Below are 24,667 nucleotides of genomic sequence, written 5' to 3' on the forward strand. Positions count from 1 at the left end.
CCCCCAGCTCCCCCAGCTAAGAGACTACCTTCCCCAAAACTTTTCAGCATGTTCACTCGATTTTCCAAGCTTAACAGACTTGTGATATTACTTTAATCGCAAACAAGGCTCTTGCTGTCCCACGTGCTTACTTTGCCACATGGCACAGTGTGTGTCACAGATGCACTCTTCACAAGGACAGGTCCAGACCTGTGTCAGTCACTGCTTCATCCCAGCACCTAGCACAGGGTCTGACTCATGGTGAGCTGTGGACAAATGTGCACGCAATTAACGACTTGTTGCTGCCTCAGGGTTCTCTTTTCCAGATGTCTAGAGCAACTCACATTTTTTCGCTCCTTATTTCAGACTGGGAAAAAGGGCCTGAGCAGAAGGATCAGAGTTCAAAGGAGGGGACACAGCGCCACAGAGGCAATGCCTGGAGCACCACAGATTGGGGATTGGGCATGTACTCGGGTGAGGGTGGAAAGAGCATGGAAGTCAGGGTTCAGTCAGAAGACAGAGGCCTCGCCAGTTATCTCAACAGAGAGGATTTCGCATCATGAATTACTATGTATGAAGTGGCTACCGAAGGAGCTGAAAAGAGAACTCTTAAGTATCTCAGAAGCAAAAACTGCAGAGAGCAGCTGCTACACTAGGGTTGTGGACACAAAAAGAAGACTTTGGAATTATTGGGGTCAGAAAGCCTGGGAACTAAACCCCTAAGGAGAGGGCTTCGCAGGTCTCTGGTCCCTGACCTGGCCCCGAGAGTGGGGCCAGACCCCAGAGGCGGGGCGTCGCTGGCTGCGGTCTGAAGTGTCCAGCGGGGGGGTGATGAAGTTGCTTCTGCGAAGTTGGGAACCCGCTCCCCGGTTTTAGCAGCCGCGGAGGGAAATGCTCCCGCCAGGGCGAAGCAGCCAAGTTCGGAAGACAAGCGACCAGGGAAGCAAACAGACCGGAAGCCTGAGGAAAAAACCGGAAGCAAACCGGAAGGAGTGTGCCCCCCCTCCTCCCCAGCCTCGAGCGCTTTCTCTGGCGCCCCTCGTGGGAAAGCCTAGCATGGCTCCAGCTGGCCAAGCAGAAAAAGGTTTGCGGAGACCAGGCCAGCCACAGAGGTGGAGCTGAGGGTCAAAACCTCCTCCCTGGAGCAGGAGGGCCGAGAGGTCTTGTACTTTCGAGCGGATTCATAAGATAAATGCTAAAGGGCTCAGATGGCTGAGATGAGATTTTGTAGAAAAACCTCTCAGTGGTCAAGTGCAGCCAGGGCTTCAGGAGTCCAGCCTGGTTTGTAAGTCTCCAGGAGCCCACGCGTGACCGCAGGTGCAAACTGTCCCAGAGCTCAGAGCAGCCATGCACGGGGGAATTCCTCCCAGAGAGATACGCCGTGAACGTGACTTCCAGGGACACGCACAGCCGGTGGAAACCGTATGCACGTAGTGTGCATAGGTGAGATGTAATGGAACACTAGAGAAGCACCTTGTGAACGTGGGAAGGGCTTCACACATGCTCAGGCTCCGTTGGGGATCAGAACATTCTCACAGGAGAGAAGCCAATGAGCGGCAATGGACGTGGCCACACCTTCGTGGAAACACTGGTCCTCAGGCATCAAAATGGACATTCAGAGGCCCTGCAAATGTAATGACTGTGGGAACGCCCACCTCCTGAGTTCATGCTGCCGTGAGGTAGCGGACTGTGGGTGCGGGCATGTGGAGAGGTCTCAGATAATCCCCAGTGAAGAGGAACCCTGCGGATGTCATCCACGCAGCAGAATCCGATAAATGGCACCAAGGGGCCCCACCCCCACCCCCTGTGCGGTGACCGCAACAAAACCTTTAAGCAAAGATCTCATGCCCCGAAATGCCAGGGCCGTTACCAGGGATGCAGCAGGAAGTGAAACACCCGTCTCTTGTCTCACACCAAACCATAGCCAAGGGATTCACCACGAGGTGAGACCGATGCGAGAGGGAGGACTCTGCAGGCGGAGACTGCCCTCGGGGCTGTGGCCTCAGAACGGGGACCTGCTCCCTGGAGACATGGACCCTGTTTCTTACAGCAGCTTCTGTGCATCAGGGGCAGGCAGTGCCAGTTGACACCAATCAAGGGATCTCAACACTCAGCCCGCACATGTGCGGGTCCGCTGGGAAAACGCAGCCCCTCCCATCCTCAGATCCTAAGAGGGGTAAGGCCTTTCCCATTAGCTGAGTCCAGGAGAACCTGGCTGGGACCAGAGGGTGAGAACCGACCCCTGCGGCTGCTACAGGCTCCATCAGGGGCCTCCCCACCCGGGGAGGGTTTCCTGGCAGTGTCTTTGGAGTCGCCGCACGTTTCTGCCCAGTTTTCACAGCCCACTCCTCCCTGGGTTCCGGCTGGGTCTCTTCCTCAGAATGGCTCCATGCCTCGCCTGCCTAGTTAATGGAGGTCTCGGTCTGATCACATCCAGTTCCTGTGGACCACTGGCCACTCACCAGGCCGCTTTGCCTTGCGTTTTCTAGGGTCTTGTTTCATGGGGTCATGGGAACTCACTCAGGGACCCCCCCAACTACCTGAGAAGCCCGCTGGAAAACGCGGATTCCCAGGCCCCACCCCAAGGGATTCAGCAGGCCTCAGGGGAAGTCAGGGAATCTGGATTTAGTTCAGATACCCAAATGCATTGATCATGGGCCAGATTCGGGAATCTGTTCTCCTCCAAGCCCTCAAAGCAGGAGCTGCTGGCCGGCCCTCTGCACCGGCCGCGGCCCAGGCCCTCCTCAGACACCACCCGGACGGGCAGCTTGAGCCGTGGGACGCCCCTGCTTGGGCCAGAATTGGGTCCTGCACCTCCGACCTGCAGAGCCCAGCTCGGCCTCTGGGCCCTCTGGGCCTCTGGCAGACGCGCTCTGCCAGGCGCCCCCTGCCTCCGTGACGCCCCCTCTCTCGCTCCACAACGCGGCCCCATGCTGGATCACAGCCTCACGACCCCTCCGGCCCCCAGCCGCGCGAGCAACACCAGGCACGCGCCCGCCCCCGACCCGCCACCCTTGGGTTCGGCCCGGGTCCCCCCGTCGGTCCTCCGAACGGGTCCTCCGAGCTGCCTAGAGCGCCCGGAAATGCCCTCGGCACGGGGCGGGGCTTGCGGGGGCGGGGCCGGGCTTCCGACTCGGGCTGCGCTCGGCTGGCTGGGCCTAGGCAGTGCCCCAAGCGCGGGAGCCCCCGGTCAAGCCTTTAAAGATCACAGTGTTAAACAGGTTTCTTTTTCCCCAATAGCATTTATTCATACTCTTTAAAAAATTTTGGGAAGTGCAAGAAAAATAGAAGAGACAGAAATTTTCTCCTCAGCACTACCGGCTGGGGATCCCAGATCCAAACACCTTAAATTCAAGCCTTTTGAGCAGCCGACATGCCTCGCACAGGAAATAGTCATTGGAACACCTCAGACTTCGGATGTGGGAATTTGGGAAGCTCACCTGCTAACTGTGGTACAAATATTCCCAAATCCAAAAACAGGCCAAAGCTCCCCCCCACTTTTTTTTTTTTTTTTTTTTTTTTGAGACGGAGTCTCGCTCTGTCGCCCAGGCTGGAGTGCAGTGGCAAGATCTCGGCTCACTGCAAGCTCCGCCTCCCGGGTTCCCGCCATTCTCCTGCCTCAGGCTCCCGAGTAGCTGGGACTACAGGCGCCCGCCACCTCGCCTGGCTAGCTTTCTGTACTTTTAGTAGAGATGGCGTTTCACCGTGTTAGCCAGGATGGTCTCGATCTCCCGACCTCATGATCCGCCCACCTCAGCCTCCCAAAGTGCTGGGATTACAGGCTTGAGCCACCGCGCCCGGCCGCCAAAACACTTCTGGTCCCAGGCATTTTGGATAAGGGATACTCAGGCTGTACAAGGAACGTCTGTGCACGTTTTTAGCAGCTGTTGCTGTTACACTAAATAGACTCCATGGTTAACTTGTCCCTAAAATAACCTTCACGTCCTGAGGTCTGAGATCTGCTGGGAGCAGTGCTGGAAGTCCTATTTCCCCACAGCGAGAGGGGCGCCAGCATCCCTCATTTACAGGAGGAAATCGAGACTTGGTGAGGACGTCCCACAGCCCGGATTTGAACCCCGGCTTGGATTCCGAGGCCCACGTGCTTGCTCCACAGTGACTTCTGCCGGCCACCTTCCCTGCCCTCAAAGATTGCTGTAACCAGAAGTGGATGAGCATTTCGGGGAGGAATGCTCCCCGCACAAGCCGAGGTGTTTGCAGGTTATCCCAGACTCCACTTTGGTGTGCCTGGAGTGCCCATGCCAGCGACCTTTTGGTGGGTCTCTTACCCCGGTTGGAACTGTCGCCAAGTGTGTCCCCATCGTGGGGAGAGGAAGAGAGGAAGTGGATTAGCGGCGTCAGGCCTTGCGGAGGTGCACTCGCACCGTCCTGCGCCACGGTCTCAGAAGCAGGAGGTAGCTTTCCGGGAGCCGGCTGCTGTGGCACCTGCAGCAGTTTCAGCAGTTGGATAGCTCCAGCCGCCCTGTCACACCCTCACTCCTTATCCACTCCAAAATTCAACCAGCATGCCAGGCCCCAGGTATGTTGAGGCGGAAAGCTACGGTCCCCGCCTGGAGGAGCCATGCAGTTCCCCGCAGCGTGGGTGGAGGAGGGGGGGACAGGTGTCCAGACGTGTGTGTACATGGGCCGGCAACTCCCAGTCCTTGAGCCTCAGGTGGGCAAAATCATGCCGCCACTGTGGCACTCGTGTGCCTGACTCCAGGCAGGGCCTTCCCGTCCTGCCGCCCTGCACTCTGTGTGTGGCTCTTCTGTGAGGCTGTTGCCCCTCAAGCAGCCCTTGCGATGGGAAGCCCCCTCGTTCACACGGCAGAGTATTCAGCCTAGCGCCTGCTGCAGAGCCTGGGTGAACAGCGTCTGGGTGACGAGAGTAACAGGCAGGATGCAAGTGGGGGCAGGCGGCTTCCCCGGACCTCGGTCCATGTGCCCATCCAGCAGGACCCTGAGCCCAGCTCCCATCTGGGGAGAGGGCTCCGCAGCGGCAGGCAGGAGGGGCTGCATAATGAGCTTCTGAAAGCTCTGGAATGCCGTCTGTAGCCATTACACTTGACGGAGGGCGTGGTGAATAGCAAGCTTGGGGCATGTGGTTGGGTTTTGGGTTTTCCTTGCAGGACTGTGCTGAACCTGCAGCATTGGGAAGCCCTTGGCCTCTGCCCTTTCTCTGAAACGTGCCTCTTCTGCCTGGATGCCTTGGTCATTCTTTCCTCATCCATAACCTTGAATAGCTTCACCAAGATCCATGCTGGTGTCAATATTTTATATTAATTTTTCCTGGGATATGGTGCTCTTGATTTTTTTGAATTAGGGTATAATTTACATAGCTAAAATGCCCAAATCTTAAGCACATGGCTTGACTGTTTACACTCTTGCTAATCCACCCAGGTCACAGCATAGAACTTTCCAGAGCTTCTCTTACACTTCCTTTCCCCTCCCTAAGCTGATGGGTATTCTAGCTTCTGGAGGGCCCTGTGTGCCATTGGGCCTCTCAGGAGTGGATTCATCCGCCCGCCTTCCTGACACTCCTTTTGCTCCGCGCGATGTGCTAGAGGTCACCCCCTATGGTTCCAGATGTCTGTAGGCCCCTTCCGGGCAGGTGTGTGGTTTCCCATTCTGAGTGTTTGCTTTGACCCCATTTTTATGGTTGGGGTTGTGTACTTCTCATGCCGTTTTCCCATCCCAAACCTGTGGTGTCTTTTCTGAGTTAGAACACCCTTGTGGCTACAAGAGCCCCAGAGTAGGAAGCCCAGCATTCGTGTGGCAAGGTTGGGTTCCCTAAGAGCCAAGCGGCCTCCCCACCTCAGCGCCCTTCCCAAACTCCTGCTCACACTTCAGGACCCACTGGCAGTGCTGTTCGAGTCACTGCTCCCTGGTCTCTGCTTCTAATGAGGCCGGCATGTGCTGCTTTCCAGCACCTGGCAGGCGGTGCCCGCTGTGCCTCTGTTTCTCCCTTCTCTTTCATGAACTCCCAGGGCAGCCCCTGTGGCACTCTGTCCATCTTCGGGGGTGTCCCTGGTGCCCAGCACAGCAGGAGTGAATGTCCTGAGCCAGTTCTGCCTGACTGCAGAGCACGGAGGTGCCAGTCAGCGCTGGTCAGGCCGGCCGCTGGGTCTTGTTGTGCCCGCCACTTCCTGCCGCCCTTGCATTTTCTCCTCTTAGGGCCACTGGTGTGTCTCACCTGGAACCTTCTCACCAACAGCCCGCCTGTTACTTCACAGATCCTGCCACACAGGAGCCGTGCACAGCTTGGCTGAGGTCTCTGCCAGGGTCTCCTGGGGCTGCCATTCAGCTGTCCTGGGCTCCAATCTCCTGTGGAGTTTGAGGTCCTTCCCTGACCATTCGGGCTGTGGAAGGATTTCCATCCTGCGGCTGTGGGGGTCAGGCCCTCAGCCTCCAGGGGTAACTCAGAGGCCTGTGCCTCTCCTGCTCCTTCTGCCAGGAGACTGGGAGTCCTTCCTTTCCGTGTCACCTGTGTCCTGGCTCCGTGTCCCCTTGCTTCAGTTGACCCACGGCCTCTTCTCTGAACAATGGTCCTCTTTCTCTGAGCTCTTTTTGTTTGGTTTGGTTGGTTTGTTTTGAGACAGGGTCTCACTCTGTCACCTAAGCTGGAGTGCAATGGCGTGATCTCGGTTCACCGCAATCTCCACCTCCCGGGGTCAAGCGATTCTCCTGCCTCAGCCTCCCAAGTACCTGGGATTACAGGTGGACACCACCACACCCGGCTAATTTTTGTATTTTTAGTAGAGACGAGATTTCACCATGTTGGCCAGGCTGGTCTCAAACGCCTGACCTCAAGTGATCCACCTGCCTCGGCCTCCCAAAGTGCTGGGATTACAGGCATGAGCCACTGTGCCTGGCCAAGCTCTCTTTGTTTTTAAGGGGTGCCTTGGTAATTTCTTCATCATACTTTTTTTTTCAGGGTAGCAGGTAAGGGACTCAGTGGATAGGCTCATGGAGACAGTCCTTGAAGGTCTGGTATTCTAAGACTCGGCTACTTTATTTTATTTATTTATTTTTTGAGACGGAGTCTCGCTCTGGAGTGCAGTGGCGAAATCTTACTGCATCCTCCACCTCCTGGGTTCAAGCGATTCTCCTGCCCCAGCCTCCCGAGTAGCTGGGACTAACGCAATCACCACCACGCCTGGCCAATTTTTTGTATTTTTTTTTTTTTTTTTTTTTTTTGGCGGAGACTGGGTTTCACGATGTTTGCCAGGCTGGTCTCGAACTCCTGACCTGGAGTGATCCTCTTGCCTCGACCTCGCGGAGTTCTGTGATTACAGGCGTGAGCTCCCTCGCCGGCCTAGACTCGGCTACTTTTGAATCAAGAAATCCAGAAGTTTCTAGACTGTGAACTTGCTCTTTACTATGGACATTCACCACCTGCAACTTCCCAGGGGTTCTCTGTCTCGCCCCACACTGTGAGGACCCCCTTACCAAACAGAATTCCAGGGCGCGGGCTCTTCGCGGGATCTGAGCTATTCGCCGGCGTCCTGAGTTGCTTGGGTTCACTCCCCGACCCCTGTGTCCCTGCCTGAGTCCTGCCTTGTGTTTTCGATTCTGTTTGTCAGGGGCCCTAGCGTGGGGCTTCTCTGTGGGAGAGCAGGAGGGAAGCCGTGAGGGGCGATTCCAGAGGAGGCAGAGTCCCGGGTGTCCGTGGGAAGCTCCAAGGCCGGGCCACGGGACGGCTACCCTGGGCTGTGATACAGTCCAGGATCTTCGCTAAGGCACCTGCTGGAGGCTCCGCCTGGGTCCCGGGACCCTGACTGCGCCCGGCGGCTGCCGGCGAGGAGGCGGGGCCGAGGCGAGGGCGGGGCCGAGGCGGGGGGCGGGGAAGGAGGGGCGGGATCTGTTTGGTGGGCGGGGCTTCTGGATGGGCGGGGCTGCCGGCTCTGAGGTCTGAGCCGGGCTCCCGGCGGAGGAAGCTGACGACTCCTAGAGGTTCAGTGCGCGAGCCCCAAGTTGGGCCTGGAAAGGGGGCACCGCCCTCCCGGTTCTGGTGGATGGGGAGTGAGGGGAAGGACAAAAGCGGCACAGGGAATAGCATGACATGGGCCGGGGGCAGGGCGCATTTGGAAAGGGGCGAGGAGAGGACAGTGGCCTCTGGCACGGCGGCAGTGGGCCTGGAGAGGCAGTCGGGCCCCGTCGCGAAGAGCCTCCGCCCGGCGTAAGGAGCCGGGACTGTCTAGGAGGCAGTGGAGAGCCAAGCGCCTCCCGCCCAGGCTCGCGTGCTTGGAGTACCGGAGACTGCAGAACAAGAGAGGGTCTTCAGAAGACCCACGACGTTCCACCGGGATGCGGAGGGGAACGGTTATTTGTACTTCTACATCATCTCTTTTGGATGTGTGTGTGTGTGTTGTTGTTTTGCGACAGAATCTCTATCACCCAGGCTGGAGTGCAGTGCTGATCTCGGCTCACTGCAGCCTCTGCCTCCTGGGCTCAAGTGATCCCCCGCCTCAGCCTCCCGAGTACCTGGGACCACAGGCGCCTGCCACCACGCCCGGCTAATTAAAAAAAATTTTTTTTAGTCGACACAGAGGTCTGTGTTGCTCAGGGTGGTCTGAAACTCCTGGACTCAAACCATCCTGCCGCCTCGGCCTTCCGAAGTGCTGGGATTACATTCATGAGCCACAGCGCCCACCCGGTCTAAGTGTTTTATTTATTTGTTTTTATTTATTTATTTTTTTTGAGACAGAGTCTTGTTCTGTCGCCCAGACGGGAGTGCAGTGGCGCAATCTCAGCTGACTGCAAGCTCCGCCTCCAGGGTTCACGCCATTCTCCTGCCTCAGCCTCCCGAGCAGCTGAGACTACGGGCGCCGCCACCACGCCCGGCTAATTTTTTTGTATTTTTAGTACAGACAGGGTTTCACCGTGTTAGCCAGGATGGTCTCGATCTCCTGACCTCGTGATCTGCCCGCCTCGGCCTCCCAAAGTGCTGGGATTACAGGAGTGAGCCACCGCGCCGGGTCAAGTGTTTTACTTTTTATGTTTTACAACAGCTTCTAATTTGTTACAAATAAACGTGCAGCATGTGGTGGGAGTGTTCAGGTGTTTACTGGTGCAGTGCGCAGGGAATGCGGTTCCAGGCGCGAGATGTGGAGGCCCAGAGGCAGAAGCCCCGTGGCGGCAGCGCACGCAGGGGACCTGGGCTCCCAGGGCTGTGGCCCCCCTGCCCCAGGTCCAGTTCCAGGGGCGCGTCTGGCCCTTTGTTGCTGTCTTACTAGGGTTCTTTCATGAGGGTCGGTTCTGAATTCTTTCTTTTCTCCCCAGAGAGGGTCTACTTGTTGTAAGAAGGAAGAGTCCACACCGCAGCTGTACACTTTGCACACATGATGAAAAGCGTCACTTTTGCAGCATTCCAGCTGGAGATGCGTGACCTTCAGTCTGCGGCGGGCGGCAGGGCGAGAGACTTGGACAGGAGGTGCATCTTGCCCAGGGAAGGCTGAACGAATGAGAGCTCGGTCCCTGGTGAGAAAGAGCCCAGAGCATGCGAGAGGCGGGCAGCAAAGGCTTCTCTGCAGCGGAGACGCGAGGGCGGCGACCTGCAGGGAGGCGGGGACAGCGCCTGGGACGCTCCAAGCTCTCGACCCCAAGGAAGCCCACGCTCGGGACCCGCGTGCTGCCACAGCCCCGGGGGCCTGGAGGGGCCCGTGCGCCGAGCGGAGGACTCGGGACAAGCGCGGGGCGCTGCGGGGAACGGAAGGGAACGCGCGTGGTCTCCCCACCGCTGGCCTTCGACGCCTCCTGACACGTACTGCGGGCGCCCGGGTCCGGTCCTCAGTTGGCTCGAGCCGAATCCCGGCGCGCCAACGGCTCGATCTTGCCCGCCACGAGGCGGGGCTTCTTGCCCGGCAGGAAGGACTCGGCTGGCGCCTGCGGGCAACCGTAGAACTGAAGGCGCCGCAGCCGGGCTGTCCCGCTCTCCGGGGCCGCCGAGCGCACTGTCCTCCCGCGGCCCAGAGCGCCACCGGAAGTGCCTGGGGGCGGGCCAGAAGTGGGGACTGCGGCGCTTCCGGCGCGCGGCGGGGCAGGGACCGTTGCGGTGCAGTCCAGCTGGTCTGGATGCTGCGGCCCCGGATATTCTTGCTCTGGCGTCGATTCGGAAGGGTCAGGGAGCGGCCGAGGGAACGTGGTTGACACCGCCGTCCTGGCCGGCGCGTCCGGCACCCCCCTTGCAGCTCAGGCCCCAGCCGCTCTCGGGCGCGGCGTGGAGGCGGCGGCCCTGCAGGTGCATTCCCGGGGTGCCGACGCATGCGGGGCTTCCTGTGAGCTGAGTTCCCCCCGCAAGTCCTCAGGCCTTTGTAAGTTGTCAAATTTCCCACCGGCCCAGCTCATCGAGCCTCTTCCCAGCTGTGAACAGGAGAGCCTGTTACCTAATTCTTGCCGGTAAGGTACTTTCAAAAATCTGCTTCCAGACTAAATAATTGCACTTTAAATACCTTTTTGCAAAATAGGCGGGGTCTCGCTGTTTCCCAGGCTGGCCACCTACTCCTGGGCTCAAGCGATCCTCCCGCTCAGCCTCTCTGGCAGGCGGGATTACAGGCGGCTTAAATTAAATTTACTAATTAATTACTTTTTATTTACTTAAGACAGGGTCTCATTCTAACGCCCAGCTGGAGTGCAGTGGCGAAATCTCAGTTCACCCCAGCCTAGATCTGGGCTCAGGCAATCCTCCCACCTCAGCCTCCCTAGTAGCTGGGACTGCAGACACCTACCGTCACACCTGGCTTAATTTTTCGGTTTTTTGTAGACGGGTCTCACTATGTTGCCCAGGCTGGTCAGGAACTCCTGTACTCAGTCCTCCATCCCGAGCCTCTTGAAGTGCTAGGATTGCAAGTGTGAGCCACAGCACCCAGCCAAATTACATTTCTTAGTTTCACTTGAGGTGAGACTCTCCCAAAAAATGTATTGCTTACTGGTTTTTCTTCTTGGTGAATTACATATTCATGATCTTTGCCAATTTTCCTTCCTTTCTTATTTATAGAGATCTTTATCAGATAGGGATGAATCTTTGCATTGCACATATTTCCCCCTTTTTGGTTTTTGTTTTTTTACATTAAATTTTTTTATGTAGTTAAATTTGTCAGACATCTGATGTCAGGCTTAGAAAAATCATTCCTCAGTCCAAAACTTTACCATTCAAATAATTTGTTCTTTTTTTCTGGTTTAACATTTTTATATTCAAATCCTTATAACTATCAAGAAAATTTTAAAATCCATGGGAATTTCTTTAGCTATTTGAAGACTGCTGGAGGGCGTGAGCTTGCTCAGCATGGAGGTAGGAAGCTGTGGCCATGCCCACCTGTGCGCTGTGTCAGCCCCCCGGGTCGAGGGGAACCGGCAGAGCCTGGACCAGAGTTCCCGGGCATCCCGCAGAACACCGCTTCTGGGAGTGACTGTTGAGCCAGGACCTTGATTGCCAGTGACAGGGGTGGGCCCAGCTGGGTGTTGCAGCTCCCGCAGGGCCTATTCTGATCGTCTCCCCTGAAGGCATTCTGACCTCAACTGCCCCAGCCCCTGTACCTAGCCCTGGCTGCGATTTATTTTCTTTTACCTCAGCAGAAATTGTTCTGACTGCTGGTGTTCTGCAAGGTGGAGCCAGGAGGAGAGCCCCCAGTGGCCAAGGAGAGCAGTACCCTGATGGAGGCCCTTGCAGGTGAGGGAACACGTCCACAGTCAGGCCCAGAGTTCCAGGGCAGGAATTGAACAGGAATATAGGAAAAACACCATGTCTCGGTCACTGGCGCAGAGCATATACTGTGTCCTCGGGCGCAGGGTGAGGGAGGGAGGTAAACACAGGCCCATCAGATCTCCTGGGCATGTTTGGTGACTGTCTTTGCCAATGAACTGAGAGCTTTTGGTTAGAAAGTCTGGCAGCCCCAGGCTCTGCCTCTGGGAAGGCCTCGCTCAGTGCTTCTCAGACTTGGCACTGTGGCTGTTTTGGAATGGATGAGTCCTTGTTGAGGGGCCATCCTGTGCATTGTGGGAGGTTCGGCAGCACCCTCGCCTCTGCCCACTTGCTGTCAGTAGCGCCCCCTCCCAGTTGTGACAACCGTAAACATCTCCACACATTGTCAAATATGCCCTTGGGACAGAATCGCCCACACGAGAACGCTGTTTTATGTTTTGGGGCCACCCTAAGAGTGTGTCACAGCGACAGGCGGGAGGTGGGGTGGGTAGTGCAGGCCCTGCTATGGGGTCTGGGATTGCCTCCCTTGGAAAGGCATCCTCAGGGCCTGCAAGCTGGATCCAGTAGAGCTCCACTGTGTATGTGGCCCCTTCTCATTGTAGTTTTGGTTTTTGCCTCATAAGCAATACCTTTGAGTCAGTTCTTGAACTTCCAAGTCTGCAAACCACACAAGACCAGGGCTGGCCTCTGCCGAGGGCTTCTGTTCTGCGCACCACCCTGAGCCTCTCCCACCCCCTGGCTGCTCAGTGTCATGGGTCTGCAAGGGCAGAGAGAGGTGGGGACTGTTGACAGCAGCCTGCTCTCATCTGCCCTGGAACATCCCTGCCCCACCCCCACCTCCACAGGAGTTTCCATCACATCTGCACCCTCCACATTCTTGAAAGGTGCAGCTGGGACTCAGCCACTTCTCTTCCGCTGCCACAGCAGACTGCCTGCAGGCAGAGAAGTCCCGCTCAGTTGCTGTGCTGGCCTCGGGGGCCCCTGTCCTCCCACTGCCGCTCCTGGCTGAGCCCTCCTGCCTCCTATGCAGGCTGAGGTCAGTAGCCAGCTTTCTCACGTCCCAGGGTTTTGTCCCTACCCTTAAGCCTTTTTTCTAAATGGCCACATGGTCTGTCCCTGTGAGCCGGAGGAACCAAATCTCACCAGTGGCTTCACTGCCAGACAAGGGCCACTGATAACGCAGCCTGGTCCCGGCTGCTCAGCCCGGCCGGTGCCACCGCGCAGCCGCCTGGGTTGCTGCTTCCAGCTCGTAGTCCGGATTTCTTTTTTTTTTTTTTTTTTTTTAGACAAAGTTTTGCTCTGTCACCAGGCTGGAGTGCAGTGACACAAGCTCACTGCAGCCTCCACCTCCTGGGTTCAAGCGATTCTTCTGCCTCAGCCTCTCAAGTAGCTGGGACTACAGGTGTGCGCCAGCATGCCCGGATAATTTTTGTATTTTTAGTAGAGACGGGGTTTCACCACGTTAGCCAGGATGGTCTTCATCTCTTGACGTCGTGATCTGCCCGCCTTGGCCTCCCAAAGTGCTGGGATTACAGGCATGAGCCACCGTGACCGGCCTCTTGGTCCGGATTTCTGAGTGAGGACACTCCTGTTTGCATGTAACAGAAGCCCTTAGGGTTTGGTGTTTGGGGGAGTTGTTAAGGAGGCCACGTCGTCTCAGGGAGTCCAAGGTAAAAGGAAAGCTGGGGCCATGGCTGGGTGTGGTGGCTCACACCTGTAATCCTAGCACTTTAGGAGACCGAGGTGGGAGGAGGGTTGAACCCAGGAGTTCAAGAGCAGCCTGGGCAACACATTGACACACTGTCTCTACAAAATATTTTAAAAATAGCCTGGTGTGGTGGTGCTTGCCTGGAGTCCCACCTACTTGGGAGGCAGAGGGAAGATCACTTGAGCCCTGAGGCTGCAGTGAGCCATGATGGCACCACTGCTCTCCAGCCTGGGTGATAGAGCAAGACCCTGGCTCACAACAAAGGAAGGAAGGAAGGACAGACAGAAGGCAGAGCTGGGCTGTGGGCTCTGTTGGGTGCCACCATCCCCACGCCTCCTGCTGCATCTGCCTCGCTCCTGTCCTGGCTTGCTGCCAGCAGTCTCTGGCCTCTTTTGCTTTCCCAGCTGCCCTGCAGAGTAAGGCAGTGCCCAGAGCCTGCGTTTCTGTCCCCAGGACTGGGTGGGCTGAGACTGGAGGTTTAGCCCCATTTCTAGCCCCGTTTAGCCTCGTTTCTGTATGTGTGTATTTATTTATTTGTTTATTTATTTTGAGATGGAGTCTCACTCTATCACCCAGGCTGGAGTGCAGTGGCGCAATCTCAGCTCACTGCAAGCTCCGCCTCCCGGGTTCACGCCATTCTCCTGCCTCAGCCTCCTGAGTAGCTGGGACTACAGGCGCCCGCCACCTCGCCCGGCTAATTTTTTATATGTTTAGTAGAGACAGGGTTTCACCGTGTTAGGATGGTCTCGATCTCCTGACCGCGTGATTCACCTGCCTCGGCCTCCCAAAGTGCTGAGATTACAGGCATGAGCCACCGCGCCCAGCCTTCTGTTTGTATATTTTTAAAATTCTATTTTTTTTTAAGAGACAGGATCTCACTGTGTTGGCCAGGCTGGTCTCGAATTCCAAGTCTCAAGTGGTCCTCCTGCCTCAGCCTCCCAAAGTGTGGGGATTACAGGTGTGAGTCACCATGCCCAGCCCCACAGCCCCGTTTCTAGAATGGCAGTGCAGGACTCTCATGCACCTCATAACCACAAGGGTTAAGAAGGTGGGGAGGAGAAAAAACTAGGCGGGCAAAATCAAAGGTGTCTTTGGCACACTGATGTCACCATCACCGTCATTGTCCTATCGTCACCACGATTGCCAGAGCCACCCTCGACTCACATTCTCTTGCATCTAAAATCGTTCCTGTCTGGCTTGTTTTTCAGTTGTGAAGGCTGCTTTCCTGGCGCAGGCCCCAAGTGGCAGCGGATCAGCCGAGGTGCAGGCAGCTCAGAGTACGGAGCCTGCACCAGAGCCAGGCGCTCCCGAAGGAGAGGGCCACAGAGGGGGGCCTCCCCAGGCGCTGGGGTCTCTTGGCCTTTGTGAAAACGAGGAAGCCAGAGAGAGGCCCAGAAGTTCCCCTCGAGGTCCTGTCATTTCTGAGAAAACTGGAGAACAGAGTGGCCGCGAGTCAGACGTCCCTCCAAACTTAGGCCCGGGAGCAGAGGGCAGGGGCGGCTGGAAGGGGCGGCCTTTCCCGTGCAGCGCCTGTGGCCGCCGCTTCAAGTGCTCCTCGGACGCGGCGAAGCACCGGAGCATCCACTCCGGGGAGAAGCCGTACGAGTGCAGCGACTGCGGGAAGGCCTTCATCCACAGCTCGCACGTGGTCCGCCACCAGCGGGCGCACAGCGGGGACAGGCCCTATGCGTGCGCCGAGTGCGGCAAGGCCTTCGGCCAGAGCTTCAACCTGCTGCGGCACCAGCGCGTGCACACGGGCGAGAAGCCCTACGCGTGCGCCGACTGCGGCAAGGCTTTCGGCCAGAGGTCGGACGCCGCCAAGCACCGCCGCACGCACACCGGGGAGAGGCTGTACGCGTGCGGCGAGTGCGGGAAGCGCTTCCTGCACAGCTCGAACGTGGTCCGGCACCGGCGGACCCACCACGGGGAGAACCCGTACGAGTGCCGGGAGTGCGGCCAGGCCTTCAGCCAGAGCTCCAACCTCCTCCAGCACCAGCGCGTGCACACGGGGGAGCGGCCCTTCGCCTGCCAGGACTGCGGCCGCGCCTTCAGCCGCAGCTCCTTCCTCCGCGAGCACCGCCGCATCCACACCGGGGAGAAGCCCCACGAGTGCGGCCACTGCGGGCGCGCGTTCCGGGCGCTGTCGGGCTTCTTCCGGCACCAGCGGCTCCACACGGGCGAGAAGCCGTTCCGCTGCACCGAGTGTGGCCGCGCCTTTCGCCTGAGCTTCCACCTCATCCAGCACCAGCGGGTGCACGGCGCCGAGTGAGCCGGGGCTGCCGCTGAGGAGATGCCGGCGGCCTGGTGGGCGTAAGGCCGAGGCCGGCTGAGTCCTGTCCGCACCATGCGCGGTGAGGAAGTAACAACCGGCCACTCGCCTGGTTCTCGGGCTGCAGAAGCCTCGCGCAGCCTGCATCTGCCTTGGCTTGGGAGCAGTCAGGAGAGACAGGGCTCGGCAAAGGTGAGCGCTGCCCATGGGAGGCGATTCCCAGAGGCGCGGAGGTCTCAGGGGTCTGTCCCGGCCGGCCGCCCGCTGCTGAGACGCCTCCCCTCCCACGGTCAGCGGCAGCGAAGGTCTCCTCTCCTGCTGGGGTGCAGTGGCCGGTGATTGAATGGGTCATTCCAACGCAGCCAGGCCTCCATCAAAACCCTGCATGAGACGAGGGGCTGAAGGTCTCGAGCTTCAGGTTGGTGAAGGCGGGGTGGGGGGCAGTTAGGAAGGGGGCCTCGCGCCCTCCGCCCGTACCTGGCCGGGGAGCAGTTCATCCATGTCTTTCAACGCCTTTTCACAGCTGGTTGCTATGGTCCCGAGTTCTGTGTGCTTAGAAAACAATGGAACTTGGCCGGGCGCGGTGGCTCCTGCTTGTAATCCCAGCACTTGGGGAGGCCAAGGCGGGCGGATCACGCAGTCAAGAGATCCAGACCATCCTGACCAACATGGTGAAACCCCGTCTCTACTAAAAATACAAAACTCAGCCGGGTGTGGTGGCACGCGCCTGTAATCCCAGCTACTCGGGAGCCTGGGGCAGAAGAATCGCTTGATCCCGGGAGGCGGAGGTTGCAGTGAGCCGAGATTTCGCCACTGCACTCCAGCCTGGGCGACAGAGCGAGACTCCATCTCAAAAAACAAACAAACCATTATGGAACCTGAGAAGGGGGTCGTGGGGACCCCAGGGCCCACTGTCTGCACTTGGCATCTGAAGTGGGGGTGGTCTTGTGGGACTGACCCCTTACTCTGTGGGTTCTGCACTAACTCCGGGCAGTTGGTGGCAGAATCGAGTTAAATTGAAGGACATCTCCTTGGTGTCTGAGAGTTGGACAGCTGGTTGGTATGGAGGGAAAGGCTCACAGCCACGTGATTTCAGAAGCGTTCTGTGGGTAGAGGAATCGTTTTGTCTTTGAGACTGTTATGAGTATGTACAAATGTTATTTCCTGTAAAATATTTTCATTCTTTAAAATGTTATTTCCGAGATAGAAAAGTAGAAGTGTCTCTTTGGGGAACGTTTTTGGATGTGTATAGTAAAGCACTGTCATGAATTAAGTCAGGTGGGCTTTGAGTTTCTTGGGATGACTGAGGGAAATATGAGCCGCCCACTGGCCGTGAGCCCTGGGGCGTGGTTGCAGGATTCGCCCATCCTGGTCTGGCTGTGGCTTGGGACCACCTCCTGCAGTTCTCTGCCCCAGGTAAGGACTGATTGGGAATAATTCTGGGTCCTGAGCTGGCTGCCACTTCCAAGACAGTCGCTTTGAGGGCTCTTGTTGGCACCCGTTTCGTTAAAATGCATGAGCTTAGGGTTGTGCAGCCTGTAGGGGCAGGGGTGCTCTCAGAATGGATTTGGTGGCCCCACAGTTCATTAAGCTCCTGACTCCTAGGGCCAGTGGTGAGGTGGGAAGATGAGCCTGTGTCTCCCGTGCGGAGCCAAGACCCTCAGGCCAGCTGAAGGTGACCTTCCAGGTACCAGTAGAGGTCAAAGCACCTGCTCTCCGAAGGAAGTTTACCCAGCTTAGCCTCATCCCTGCTCGTAAGTCAGGCATTCAGCTTGCAGTCAAAGATCCCCAAGCACACAAGGAGAGTCAGCTGACTGAGAGCCAACAGAAACAGCAGGCAGCTGCTCTCAGCCACAAAGAAATGCAGATCCTGAAACTGTCATCATACAGGTGAGAGGATAGTTATGTGTGAGGCGCAGTGACAGTGATGAGAAAGCTGTAGGATACATACTGTCACCCGTGAATAGGCAGGACTTCTTGAAGAACTTTTGGAAATGAAAAATAGGCTAGACCCAGTGGCTCATGCCTAGAATCCCAACACTTTGGGAGGCCTAAGAGGGAGGATCACTTGAGCCCAGGAGTTCAACACCAGCCTAGGCAACGTAGTGCTAGGCACGGTGGCTCACGCCTGTAAGCCCAGCACTTTGGCAGGCTGAGGCAGTAGATCACCTGAGGTCAGGAGTTTGAGACTATCCTGGCAAAACCCCATTTCTACTAAAAATACAAAATTAGCTGGGCCACCAGCCAACATGGCAAAACCCCATTTCTACTAAAAATACAAAATTAGCTGGGCCTGGTGGCCCATACCTGTAATCCCAGCTACTCAGGAGGCTGAGGCAGGAGAATCCCTTGAACCTGGGAGGCAGAAGCTGCAGTGAGCCGAGATCACGCCATTGCACTCCAGCCTGGGCAAAAAGAGCAAAACTCCATCTTAAAAAAGGAAAATGATCTGAGTGATGGTCTTAGATATAAGATGGAATGGCAAGCAAAATTATGAATATATATGTATGTATAAAAGAATAATGTCAACTAAAATTCTGGACAACAACAGCATGCAAATTAGAAGGGACAGAAATGTTCTAAGACCCTCCTATTGTTGGGAAGCAGGTGTAAGATAGTGTTTAATTTGACTTTGATAAGTTAAATGTGCATAGTGTAATTTAATGTTAATTACTAAAAGAGTGTAACCAGTCTATATATCTCTAATCCAATAAAAAGAATAATTTAAAATTAATTTAAAATGTAGTCTCAGCTACTTGGGAGACTGAGGCAGGAGGATCTCAGTTTGGATCCTCAGACCAGGAGTTTGAGGCAGCAGTGAGCTATGATTGTGCTGCTGTACTCCAGACTGGACAACACAGTGAGATCCCATAAAATAAATAAATGAAACGAACACAAACTTCTGTCAATTAAAAAATAAGAAAAGAAAAATCAGGCTGGGCCTGAGCACTGTGGCTCACACCTGTAATCCCAGCACGTTGGAGGCCAAGGTGGGTGGATTGCTTAAGCCTAGGAGTTCGAAACCAGCCTGGGCAACATAGGGAGAACCTGTCTCTACAAAAAAATACAAAAAGTAAGCTGGGCATGGTGAAGCATGCCTGTAGTTCCAACCACCCAGGAGACTGAGGTGGGAGGATCACCTGAACCTGGAAGCTCAAGACTGCAGTGAGTTGTAGTCACGCCACTACACTCCAGCCTGGGCAACAGAGTGAGACCCTCTCTCAAAAAAATAAAAAAATCAGAAACAAACTGGGCAAATTAAGATGATGGAAACAAAACTAAGTATGTCCCTAACCACAGTAAGCTGTATGGAATTTCCGGTTAACAGGTAAAAAGGTTAGGGCCAGGCGCAGTGGCTCATGCCTGTGATCCCAGCACTCTGAGGTGGGTGGATCACCTGAGGTCAGAGGTTCGAGACCAGCCTGGCCAACATGGTGAAACTCCATCTCTACTAAAAATACAAAAATTAGCCGGTTGTGGTGGTGCATACCTGTAATCCCAGCTACTCGGGAGGCTGAGACAGGAGAATGGCTTGAACCTGGGAGGTGGAGGTTGCAGTGAGCCGAGATCACGCCACTGCACTCCAGCCTGGGTGACAGAGCGAGACTGTCTCACACACACACACATAGGTAAAGGCTAGGAGGAAAATCCATGACCCAGAGTCACACACATGAACACACACAGGAGGGAGGCGTGAGTCAACCAAGGGGAGGAAAGGCAAGCTCAGGTGCCTCAGAGGTGAGAGGCAGTCATGTGCCATGTGAAGCCCAGAACATTGTTTTAAAAAGGAAACTCAAAAATAACGATGGGCCAGGTGCAGTGGCTCACGCCTGTAATCCCAACACTTTGGGAGGCCCAGGCGGGCGATCACTTGAAATCAGGAATTCGAGACCAGCCTGGCCAACATGACAAAACTCCATTTCTATTAATTATACAAAAATTAGCCAAGTGTGGTGGTGTGCGCCTGTAATCCCAACTACTTGCGAGGTTGAGGCACGAGAATCGCTTGACCTTGGGAGGTGGAGGCTACAGTGAGCCGAGATCCCGCCAGTGACTCCAGCCTGGGTATCACTCAGACTCAGTGAGACTCCACTTCAAAAAACATAAAAAAAATAATTAAAATGATGTCTTAGAAATGGAAATGTGATAGGCAAAATTAAATTAGCAAGAAGGTAGAATGTGGAGAAAATCTGTTTGAAAGAATGAAAAGATAAGAAGGTGGGTGACAGGATAGATTAAGACCAACAGGAATTCCAAGGGGGGAAAAGCAAAAACAGAAGATGGTGGGAATGAAGTTTAGAGAAATAATTTTTCCCCAGAACCGAGAAACATGAATCTCCAGAGTAAAAGCACCTACCGGTATCCCGCACAAAGATGAAAGAAACGGCCTACATCCAGGCATGACGTGAAACATCGGACAGTCTGGGACATACAGTCTGGTCCCAGAGCGCAGCTCACACAGAGGCTGAGAAATAAATCCCTTCCCAAGGGCAAATTGGAAGTTAGAAAACATCAGAACAATGCTTCGAAAATTACAAGTGAAAATAATTTGCAACCTTGGATTTTATACCTACCCAAGTGGTCAGTCAAGTGTGACCGTACCACAGCATTTTCAGATATGGAAACTCTAAGTTTTAAAAATTCATTTTCATAATACATGTTTTCAGGAGCCTACTAAAGGAGGAGCTCCAAATCAAGGGAGTAAACCAAGAAAGAGGAAGAAGTGGGGCCGGCCACTGTGCTGTAATCCTAGCACTTTGGAAGGCTGGGCGGGCGGATCACTAGGTCAGGAGTTCAAGACCAGCCTGGCCAATATGGTGAAACCCTGTCTCTACTAAAAATACAAAAATTAGTTGGGCGTGATGGTGCGCGCCTATAGTCCCAGCTACTCAGGAGGCTGAGGCAGGAGAATCGCTGGAACCTGGGAGGCGGGAGTTGCAGTGAGCCGAGATTACACCACTGCACTCCAGCCTGGCGACAGAGCAAGAATCCATCTGAAAAAAAAAAGAAGAAGTGGAATCTTGTAAACGGGGTTAGTGGTGAGGCATCCCCAGGTGACAGCGGAGCCCCAGGGCTGGGCAGAGAGAGCCGCGTGTCCTGGGACCGTCTGAAATTTCCCACAGTCCACTCTGGAGCCACAGTGACTTACTTTCCTTCCACAAGTAAAATATGCTCGCCACTCCCCACTCAAGCCACCCAGAGGTCTGTTCCTGCTGCTGTCTCAGCTCAGAGGCTGTCAGCTCATGATTCTCTGGTCCGGATATATGTGAGATGCCTCTGGAGGCTGTAAACTAAAGAAAAGAATCACCTGCCTCTACCCCAGCAAGGATTTTGAGACAGGGCCAGGATAAGCACAATAACGCTCCCGTTTGAAAAAGAGAGAGGTGGGGGCTCATTTACTGCAGACCCCACTCTGTAGCACTTCTGTGACACAGTCAACAGCATGTTGCCAAGGGACCTCGTTTAGGGGGCAGAGTCTGTGTCTTTTTTAGGGCCCCATTTTCCCTGGGAGTGACATTATCCTTTTTTTCCCCCCTCAGATTTTGGCTCTGCCCTTGGTATCTCTCCTCTGTGTTTTGAGATGTCTGATAGCCTGTATTTGAGGCTAAACCACTTTCTCAGTTGCTCACTGCCTGTAGAAGGAGGGAACCCAAAGGCTTCATTTTCAACTGTCTCCGTCTCTTTTCATTTAAACTGATACAGCGCCCTTAAAAATCTTGTGGGTTTCTGGCCAGGCGCGGTGGCTCACGCCCGTATCCCAGCACTTTGTGAGGCTGAGGCGGGCGGATCACGAGGTCAAGAGATTGAGACCATCCTGGCCAACATGGTGAAACCCTGTCTATTAAAATTACAAAATGTAGCTGGGTGTGGTGGTGGGCACCTGTAGTCCCAGCTACTCAGGAGGCTGAGGCAGGAGAATTGCTTGAACCCAGGAGGCAGAGTCTGCAGTGCGCCAAGATCGCGCCGTTGCCCTCTAGCCTGGCGAAAGAGCGAGACTCCATCTCAAAAAAAAAAAAAAATCTTGTGGGATTCTTAGATTATGTTCTCCGCTAGACAAAAAATAGACTTAAACATTTGTCAGTGTTTTGTCTGTTTTGTATGATGTGTTAGCATGTTGTGGGAAAACATCCTTTAGCGTCTTAGAAACGCTTTTGTCTAGCTGAGAGGGTTTGTACTATATACTATCTTCTATCTTTTTATTATTATTATTTTTTTAGAGACAGGGTCTTGCTCTGTTACTCAGGCTAGAGTGCAGTGGTGCAGCCAGTTCACAGCAGCCTTGAACTCCTGGCCTCCCACCTCAGCCTCCCAAAGGGCAGGGATGACAGGTGTGAGCCACCACACCCAGCCCCAAGATAGTAAACCTTTCTGGGGACTTAACAATGGATGTGGCCACAACCTTGATTTTCTCTTTATCCTGAGGCCACTTATGACTTGAGTATTTTGCGGGCAGTGGTGATGCACCCTATAGCCCCAGCTGGTCAGGATGCTGAGGCAGGAGGATCCCTTGAGCGATACAGGGAGAACCTTGTCCCCAAAAAACAATAAGCAAATTTAAAACAATTTTTAAAAGACAATGCTTTGCTGACTGCAGAGACAACAACATGTGAGATGGTTTTGTTTCCCAAACCAGTTCAGGCCCCGGCAGTATTTCCTCCAGATTCCGCCTGCAGACTAGACGATCCCTCCTTTCGCACATTTCACCCTCACGGGCCTCACCAGTACCACGAGGAGCATTCCGCTGAAATTTTTGCCACTCTGTCTGGAGCTCTGCTTAGCCGGATCTGTTTTCTAATTTCCAAGTTACTGAAGGCAATTTTTTTTTTTTTTTTTTTTTTTGAGACAAAGTCTCACTCTGCCGCCCAGGCTGGAGTGCAGTGGCATGATCTCGGCTCACTGCAAGCTCCGCCTCCCGGGCTCACACCATTCTCCTGCCTCAGCCTCCCGAGTAGCTGGGACTACAGGTGCCCGCCACCATGCCTGGCTAATTTTTTGTTTTTTAGTAGAGATGGGGTTTTACCATGTTAGCCAGGGTGGTCTCGATCTCCTGGCCTCGTGATCCACCTGCCTCGGCCTCCCAAAGTGCTGGGATTACAGGCATGAGCCACCGCACCCAGCCTTTTTTTTTTTTGAGACAGAGTCTGGTTCTGTTTCCCAGGCTGGAGTGCAGTGGCGCGATCTCGGCTCACTGTAGCCTCCACCTCCCGGGTTCAAGTGATTCTCCTGCCTCAGCCTCCTAAGCAGCTGGGATTACAGGTGCACACCACCATGCCTGGCTAATCTTTGTATTTTTAGTAGAGACAGGGTTTTGCCATGTTGGCCAGGCTGGTCTTGAACTCCTGACCTCAGGTGAACCACCCACCTTGGCCTTTCAAAGTGCTGGGATTAGAGGCACGGGCCACAGCGCCCACCCAAAGGCAATTTTTTTTCACCCAATTTTTTCACTACTACCTAATCATGGTTTCCCCCAGGCTCTGCTAACAGTCTCCTCCTGAGTTTCCGGCCTCCAGCCCCAGACTGCACTATCAGTGCACTGCATCTTAGGTGTTGGTTCTGCCAGCACCTGTCTTAGATGAGGCTGCTGTGTCAAAATTCCACAGACCAACTGGCTTTATAGCAGACATTTATTTCTCCCAGCTCTGCAGGCTGGGAGTCCAGCCTCCAGGTGCCACAGACCCAGTTCCTGGGGAGGCACAGCCCTGGCTTACGGACAGCAGCCTCTTGCTCACGTGGCCATCCCCGTGCCTGCTCCTGGAGAGGAGGCTCTGACATCTCCCATGAGGGCGCTCATCTCATCTTGACGATCACCCAGGATCTTCTCTAACCTGCTCCCCTCCCAAAGGCCCCACCTCCAACACCGTCTTACTGGGGGTTAGGACTTTCACATGTGAACTGGAGGTGAGGGGCAAATATTCAGTCCATAGCAGCCCCCACTTTGGGACCCAGTTTCTCTATTAGAACTTGCTGGGTAAATGGCCCACCCAAACACCTGGTGGCTCAGAACCGCAGGGACACGGTGCTCCTGTGGCTGCAGGTGCGAGGGCCCGGGTCCTGGCCTCCCTGGGACCTGTTCCTTGGCTGTGCTCGGTTGCTCGGGGCTGCTGCGGTCCTGCATCCCCCAGGAGAGCCCTTCTGAGGTCACAGTTGCAGAAGGAAGCTCGTCTGATGCAGGCAGAGAGGAGAAAATCAGTACCTAAAGCATCTGACAGAAAAGGAAAAAACATCCAAAAGAAACCATTTAGAATAGACTCAAAGGACATAACATACCTGGGGCGGACTTAGGTGATATTTAGGAAAGATGTGTAGTATATTATTACAAATTTTTCTAAGCCAGGGTCACCCATGCTGGAGGGCAGTGGTACAATCACAGCTCACTGCAGCCTCAACCTCCCAGGCTCATCCTCCAGCCTTAGCCCCCGGGGGACTACCGGTGTGCACCACCATGCCCAGCTAATTTGTTTTTGTTTTTGTTTTTGTTTTGATTGTTTTGGTAGAGACAGGGTCTCACTATGTTGCCCAGGCTGGTGAGATGAAGCATTACTCGCAGACATGTAAAAACTCAAACAACGGCGGGTGTGCCCATCCGTGGATGGAGCAGGGGTGTCAGGAAGGCGTCGGGGCTCCTGGTTACTGTCAGTCGCCCGCGAGGCCCGAGCAGCAGCCACTCTGTTCTTGTGATCATGGCTGAGTGGGATCCACAGTGTGAGTCTCCACCCGGCGCGTTAGCCAGCTCCAGCTGCAGGGCCTATGCGCCCTTTTCCGTCTGGGCAGCAGTGAATGAAGTTGCTCTAAGTCCCTCCCTGCTCTTGGTGCACTTCAGAGCGGGCTCACCAGGCCACAGGGTAACAGGAGAGGCTGAGTGTGCGGCATCCTCCATCACAGAAACGCGTCTCGCACCAGCACACACAGCTGGCTTTCCCACTGCTGTTGCCTGTCGATGGCGCCACCCAGCTTTTCTCTGCCTGAGGTTGGTATCTGTCCACCTGGGGTTTCTACTCTGCATGTTTTATCC

General features: G+C 55.1%; 2 protein-coding genes and 2 long non-coding RNA genes across 12 annotated transcripts in view; 1 reads left to right on the top strand and 3 right to left on the bottom strand.

The window, feature by feature from the left end:
• Window positions 1-76: 76 nt before the first annotated feature.
• On the bottom strand, window positions 77-954 carry LOC117079447. Its single transcript, XR_004435448.1, has 2 exons — window positions 735-954; window positions 77-245 (listed from the first exon to the last, which is right to left on the bottom strand). It is a non-coding gene; the product is annotated as an uncharacterized LOC117079447 (long non-coding RNA).
• Window positions 955-9,321: 8,367 nt separating this feature from the next.
• Window positions 9,322-16,920, top strand: ZNF696 (zinc finger protein 696). Of its 8 annotated transcripts, none has more exons than XR_004435204.1 (4): window positions 10,094-10,374; window positions 11,551-11,644; window positions 14,594-16,072; window positions 16,178-16,920. XR_004435204.1 is itself a non-coding variant. In XM_033202503.1 (3 exons), exons 2-3 carry the CDS (start codon window positions 11,629-11,631, stop codon window positions 15,652-15,654), a joined length of 1,077 nt encoding a protein of 358 aa, XP_033058394.1. In that variant the 5' UTR covers window positions 9,322-9,456; window positions 11,551-11,628; the 3' UTR covers window positions 15,655-16,920. The 8 variants fall into 8 exon arrangements, 5 of the variants coding, with proteins under 5 accessions (XP_033058394.1, XP_033058393.1, XP_033058391.1 ...); XR_004435205.1 differs by having other exon boundaries at window positions 14,594-15,846; XR_004435206.1 differs by having other exon boundaries at window positions 14,594-15,710; window positions 16,177-16,920.
• LOC117078936 lies at window positions 16,494-20,480 on the bottom strand. The gene is made up of 2 exons (XR_004435207.1): window positions 20,229-20,480; window positions 16,494-16,757 (listed from the first exon to the last, which is right to left on the bottom strand). It is a non-coding gene; the product is annotated as an uncharacterized LOC117078936 (long non-coding RNA).
• Window positions 20,481-20,604: 124 nt separating this feature from the next.
• Window positions 20,605-24,667, bottom strand: part of TOP1MT (DNA topoisomerase I mitochondrial) — a 61,253-nt gene continuing 57,190 nt past the window's right edge. Inside the window, exons 15-17 of one of the 2 annotated variants that reach the window (XR_004435147.1) lie at window positions 23,645-23,857; window positions 20,804-20,945; window positions 20,605-20,648 (exon numbers count right to left, since the gene is read on the bottom strand). The gene's annotated coding sequence lies outside the window, so the exon portion shown is untranslated. The remainder of the gene's footprint in view (window positions 20,649-20,803; window positions 20,946-23,644; window positions 23,858-24,667) is intronic. The other variant, XR_004435148.1, reaches the window with a different exon arrangement.

This window comes from Trachypithecus francoisi, unplaced genomic scaffold, assembly GCF_009764315.1.
Source record: "Trachypithecus francoisi isolate TF-2019V2 unplaced genomic scaffold, Tfra_2.0 Lachesis_group7, whole genome shotgun sequence".
NCBI classification, from domain to species: Eukaryota; Metazoa; Chordata; class Mammalia; order Primates; family Cercopithecidae; genus Trachypithecus; species Trachypithecus francoisi.